The 6774-nt window shown below is 33.6% G+C and overlaps 1 protein-coding gene across 1 annotated transcript in view; it reads right to left on the bottom strand.

The window, feature by feature from the left end:
• Positions 1-317: 317 nt before the first annotated feature.
• Positions 318-6774, bottom strand: part of LOC131954917 (uncharacterized) — a 34851-nt gene continuing 28394 nt past the window's right edge. The window contains exons 18-21 of the mRNA XM_059318762.1: positions 3321-3548; positions 2667-2781; positions 2140-2269; positions 318-1982 (exon numbers count right to left, since the gene is read on the bottom strand). Coding sequence (XP_059174745.1) covers positions 1901-1982; positions 2140-2269; positions 2667-2781; positions 3321-3548 — 555 coding nt within the window. The 3' untranslated portion in view covers positions 318-1900. The remainder of the gene's footprint in view (positions 1983-2139; positions 2270-2666; positions 2782-3320; positions 3549-6774) is intronic.

The following is a 6774-nucleotide window of genomic DNA, read 5'->3' as shown; positions in this document are numbered from 1 at the left end:
TTGTTTTAATTTTTTTTTTTACATTTTTTTTTTAAAAATAATTTAGCCAGGATTTTTGGGCCCCCAATCGGTCTGCCCCCCTCCCCCGCATTGCGGTGTCTGGCGGCACTGTAGTTCCGCCCCTGCGTCTTTGAAGTTGTCTATATGTCTGGCGGTCTCTCGAGCTATAGTCTGTACATTTTTTTTCAAAGACGTTTGCCGACTATCGTGTTTTTTTGTAACTGTAGAAGAAAGATAACTCGACCTCCACCTATTTTTTTTTTTTTTTTTTTTTTTTTAAATTTTTTTTTTTAAATTTTTTTTTAAATAATTTAGCCGGGATTTTTGGGCCCCCATTCGGTCTGGGCCCCCCCGCATTGCGGGGTCTGGCGGCACTGTAGTTCCGCCCCTGTAGGTAACCTACCTAAACAAGCAATACTTCCATAGCAAGATTTTTTCATAGCTTATAGGTAACCTAACTAAACAAGCAATACTTCCATAGTAATATTTTTTACATAGCTTATAGGTAACCTCACACAACAAGAATTAAATCAACAGTTACAAGATACATAATAGCAGTATCCTGTCCAAAAATGTTATACACCCATAGTAAGATGATAAACAGATTATAGGTAACTTCATTATACAAGGAAGGTATCCTTGTACGATGATACATAGAAGGCCTCTTAATTAAAACAAATTTGCATAAACATGCGATAATTAGCAATCTATATCAAGGGATCCTTTGGCAAGAAAGGCACAAAATAAGCAACATTTCACACAATTTTAAAATGCTTAGTATAAATGTATAAAATAAAATATATTAATTTTTTTTTGTTGTATTAATTATACAAGTTTTGTATTTAAGCCAAAAAATGAAGCAAGTTTTCCAATTATAAAATACTAGAACACATTACAGAACACACGAAGGCAAGGATTAAAACAAGCTGTTAATTTTGTAAAACATTCTAGAAAAACTAAAGGTCATTGTTTATGTATATGTTCAATTCATTTAAAAATTAGATGCACGTCAAATTAAAAAATGTTGATTAAAAACAAGTTTTAAATTGTTTTAATTTTCTTAGGGTTGGCCACCCTATAAAAATTAGTGGATATATTTTAAAAAAGTTATTCTGGCTTTTATAAAGATCAGTAAGATCTGCAGATCATTAGTAAATGGAAATGTGTTGAGAGTGTATTAGGTAAAGTTATATAAACAATTCATAAAGCTGTGTTACTATACTTGCTCAAACTGGCAGTTTAGTTTAATTTTTGATGTGCATTAATGCTGTGTATTTTATTAAATGTTACTACAACAATGATAAGGCAAGAATACCATGCTATACACTACTACACAGACATCCTTCAAACTAAAATGGATTTAGATCACTTAGCCTTAGACCCTAATATAAAGATTATCAGAATCTCTGTAAACATAGTGCTCTACTTTTTAACAAAAGTTTTCAAATTTGGGGTTTTTGATTTGTCTAAAATAAAAGTATAGAGACTAGAGATTAAAACAAACCCACAATATCACATCATTTGAAGACAAAGGCAGTGTAATAGCAGTATAAAAGGCTTTGATATTATTATTTTTTTTTAAATGCACAGATTAATATAAAGGATAATTATATTTTCAAACACATTTTTAGAATATTTTTAAATTTCTTATAAAAAGAAGCATAATTAACTAATGTTAAAAAAAACAAAAAACAATTCTATAAATGGTAGATTAAAAATAAAAAAAAAATAAAAATTGAAAATGCAAATAAATCCATGAAGTTATAAAATGCACACATGTAAAAAATGTAAAGTTCATGCTTGAATTCACATCTCCTTGCAGATGCACTCACACGAACAATGTAAAGTTCATGCTTGAATTCACATCTTCACAAAAATGAGCACACATTTATGTTTGAGCTCATATCTTCTCAGTCTCATCAGTTCTGGTCTCATGTAAGGAGACCTCTCTGTAGTCCTTTTTCACCACATGTTTCCTCTGTCTGTAATCACACACGCACACACAATGTAAGATTAAATCAACGCACTGCTTTTATTGCAATGTTAAACTTCATTTTAAACTATTGCTTAATAAAATGTGGTCAGTGATTAATAGTAATTCACTTTATTTATTCAACTAAAAAAAAAACAACAACCCACCTTCGTTTTTTGCGCAAGAGGCAGACAACTGTGATTATAATGGCCAGTAGCACTGCGGCCCCACACACTACAGCAATTATAATGATGGCTTTCTGTGAGAGTGGGCCATCATCCTTCATGCAGGCTGAATCTGGGAATACATTTTTTTTTAATTTTATAGAATACTTATAGTGAAAATTTAATTAATATTCCTAAAGTTAACAAAAAAAAAAAGAACATGGTTTTTGATTTGGACGATTTTAAAATACAAATTTCCAAGTTTAACGCAAAGCAGGTGATCGCTTTCCAATAGAAATATATGCAAGTTAAGTTCAGCTCAGACCGCTTTTTTTTAGTTAAAATCCCAATTTCTTAAGTATCTAATCCAGTCCTTCCTATGATAAAATGCATTATCTGTAGCTTGTCAAATTTTTTAAAAGTCCAACAATTGCTACTCAGTAATCCATCACAAAAACATCACAAATTTTATAGTTTAGAAATGTGACAGGAGAAAATAACTTGTTTTTTTTTAGATGCGCAAATTTTACCGGTTTTTCTGGTCCAAGAAGTGTTGCTGTGCTCTAAGCTGCAAATGTTGCATGAATCGTCAGGGTCCACTTCATCAGGCAGGTAACACTTTCCATTAATTCCACACTGGTTTTCCTGTAAGAATTAATGGTATAATACCTAAACTTTCCTAAACACACAATGCTGGAAGATACCTCAACATGGTAAAAAAATAAATAATATAAAAACTCCACATATCTTAATAATTGTAATTTAGCTTGCTATTTTATTTCTTTATACATAAAGCAATTAGAAAAATACATTAAAACATAGACCAACATGTAATTCCAGACTCAAATATCTATATTTAGTTGGATAGTATTTTTTAAATGCTATTAACAACTATTTTCAATGTTGAAGCATATTTCCAAAATAAAAATGAATATGTGAATTATACTGTAAATTATACTATTAATTAAAAAAGTAAAAGATCCATTTAAGTGGTAAAAAACTATTCAAAAATTCAAAAATAATTTATAAGTTGATATATTTCAAAATGCAGTACAAATTTAAAAACAAGATGTAGTACAAATTAAACAAGAAATAAATTGAAATATTTCTAATAAGGATTTTAATTTGCCAAAGAAAAAATTAATATCTGTCAAAAGTAAATAGAGAAAAAAAAAACTACTTACAACTATTTGACACTGCACATCTGTTAGATTGTCATTCAATGTACAAATCTGGCAGCTGGAGTTGTGGACGACGTAAAGAAAAGCTCTCTCCCCCTCCTGCGATCTGTCACTGCTGAGGCTGATGTACCCACTTCGCAGTGCTGGGAGGGTGCAGGCTATGGCAGACCAGCTGATAGCTTCAGCAGACACAACCTGCTTTTCTTCTGTTTTCTCTGCTGAGTCAGTTATCTGGTGGAGATGTTGAATAGAGTACAGAAAATTTTGTGACAAAGTATAATAGATTGACGATAGAAGCATGTGGTTGTATATAAAACGTTTATTGGGTCTAACTACATGTTGATAATCAGGAGAGGAAGGAAGTGGCGAGAGACAACTATTTATATCATGTAAGGGACATCACTCAAGATAACAATATAAATATAGTACTAATACAGAAGAGTGAGTTCCCTTGACCTCACAATTATCTCAATCTATTACATCCCTTTACCCTTAGAACACAATAACACATCTCTCAATAGAACAATTGATAGTATCCAAAAATCACCAATTATATTGTAACATGAACACTATGGTAGATTACATCCTTACAAACAATGCACAATATGCCACAACATAATCAAGATACAAAACAATGATGTCAAAGTCCTTTTGACCTTTAAAATCATAGGTCTAACTTATTTGGGACCTTGATTGTCCTGCTTGACCTTCTCAGTGGCTTTTGATTTGGTGACTCAAGATTCTGACCATTTGGATTCTCTATCTCAGGAGGTCTAGGATTTAAATCATTAACTCCAGCATTTACATTTTCTGACTCCAGACAACTTGGTTCACTCATATCAACAGAACTTGGTTGTGGAACAAACTGAGTTGGTGTGAACTGTTCAGATTTGGTGGGATTGACAGATTCACACTTATTATCTGCACAAGTTATTTTTACTTTATAAGACACAGGTCCTGTACATTGAACAATTTGACCTGGTATCCATTTTTCCTTTCTCCCATAATTTCTTAGATACACATTCTTATTAACACCAAATTCTCTTTCAATGCATGTGTTGTCATGATTTAATGGAACTATTTTTGAATTGGCATCTGGTTTTTATTTCTTATTTAATATGGCCTTAAGTCATCATTCACAGACTCTTCAGGCCAACCATTCTTACAGTACTCATATACTTTTATTAAGCACTCATCTTTTTGTGTTTCTCTTTTAATATCATTCACATTTATATTGGAGTTATCCATGATAGTGAAGAGAACAAATACATCTTCTGGTACATAGCTCAGGCTTTGGTTTTTTTTAAAGGTAATCTACTCAGACTATCTGCACTATTCTCAGATCCAGGTTTGTATCTCAATTCATAATTGTATGCAGTTAGTGTGATAGCCCATCTTTGAATTCTTGGTGAGGCATGCTCAGGTAGGGTTTTGTTTTCTCCAAATAAACCTAGCAATAGTTTATGATCTGTAAAGATGGTGAACTTCCTACCAAACAGAAACTTATGAAATTTCTTAACACCAAAAATGATGCCTAAGCCTTCCCTATCTAACTGAGAATAATTTTTCTCAGCCTGGTTCAAAGATCTACTGGCAAAAGCAATGGGTCTGTCACCCTTCTCATCCATGTGGGACAAGACTGCTCCTACACCATCTGGTGAAGCATCACATGTTAATATAAGTCTTTTCCCTGGGTCATAGTGAGTTAGTAAGGTGTCAGAAGACAAAGCCTCTTTTGCTGTATTAAAAGCAGCTTCTTGTTGTTTACCCCAGTGCCAAGTTGCATTTTTCTGTAGCAGCTTGTACAGTGGTGATAGTTTACCAGACAGATTTCCTATGAACTTTGCATAGTAATTTATCAAGCCCAAAAAAGCTCTTAGTTGTTGGGTATTTTCAGGTTTGGGTGCTTCTTTAATGGCTTTTGTTTTCTCAGGTTGATGTCTGATGCCTTGTTTGCTCAATATATAACCAAGAAAACTAATTTCTGTCAACATGAATTGACATTTATCTTTGTTTATCTTTAAACCTTTTTCACCAACAATTTTCAATACTTTATCAAGTGTTTTAAGATGTTCAGTGTCATTCTTACCAGTTATGTACACATTGTCAAAGTACACACAAACATTTGGAAAATCCTTAAAAATACTGTCCATGACAGCTTGGAAAATTCCAGGGCTAGATGATATGCCAAAACATAGTCTTTCATATTGGTAGAGTCCTTTATGTGTGTTTATTGTCGTATAGACTTTTGAATCTGGATGCAGTTCTAGTTGAGTGTAAGCATGACTAAAGTCTAATTCAGTGAATTTGTCTCCTCCTGCCAAATTCAAAGAAATTTCCTCAATGTTAGGAATAGGGTACCTATTTAGCTCTATTTGCTTATTCAGTGTAGTTTTATAATCTCCACAAATTCTTATAGAACCATCCTTCTTTAACACTGGCACAATGGGCGACGCCCAATCGGAATAGTCTACCTTCTTTATGATGCCATTAGATTCCAATCTACTTAGCTCATTTTCAATTTTGTTCCTCATTGCATAAGGTGGAACTCTAGCTTTGCAGTATCTTGGATTTGTGTCTTTAATGCTTATCTTCACTGTTCTATCCTTTAGTAAACCTGAATTACTAAAAACACATTTATTTTCAGATATAACTTTATCTAGTGAAGTAAGACTAGATTCTTTTCCATTGTTCAATGAACAAATACTCTCCCAATTTAACTTAAGATTACTTAACCAGTTCCTACCTAGTAATGGTGGTCCATTTCCTTCAACCACAAGAAGAGGAAGTTTAACACTTTGACCATTATAACTTACATGAACCATACACTCTCCTATTACCGGAACATTGTCACCAGTGTATGTTGTTAGGCACTTGTGACATGGCTGTAGAGGCACTGATCCTCCTGTGACAGCGTCAAAATCTTTCTTTGTTATGACTGTTAGAGATGCTCCAGTGTCAAGTTGGAAGCTGATGCTCTTACCGTTGATATAAACTGGTACATTGATGGGAGCATGACTTATTGATTTCACAGAGAACAGGTTGAAATCCGGCTGCGAATCAGTTTGAGCATTTTCACAGGTAGAGTGGTTCATTGGTTGGGTTAGGTAGTCTTGGTGAGAGTTAACATAGTGCTGCCTTTGGTTGCGGTACTGTCTTGACTGGCTAGATTTAGCAACAGACGAAGACTTTGCAAAGCAGGCCTTGGCAATGTGACCTTGCTTACTGCACTTATAACAAGTTGCAGACTTGAACTTGCACCGATGAGATGCATGGGGACCTTTGCATCGATGACATTTTTGATAATTATTACTAGATTTAGATCTAGGATTTGAACGTGCAGGCTGTTTAGCATAAGTTGGAATGCTCTGATGGGGTTGATGTTTATTGACTAACCTGCTGTTTACTGCATGGATCCCTGAAGGTGTTAGAGATTTCGCCGCATCTGATGACTGCT

The sequence above is a fragment of the Physella acuta genome, unplaced genomic scaffold (assembly GCF_028476545.2).
Source record: "Physella acuta isolate Inbredline_101_S28 unplaced genomic scaffold, ASM2847654v3 ptg001040l, whole genome shotgun sequence".
In the NCBI taxonomy this organism is placed as follows: domain Eukaryota; kingdom Metazoa; phylum Mollusca; class Gastropoda; family Physidae; genus Physella; species Physella acuta.
Note: the sequence above shows the minus strand (reverse complement) of the source record. Positions and strands in the feature narration are given on the sequence as shown.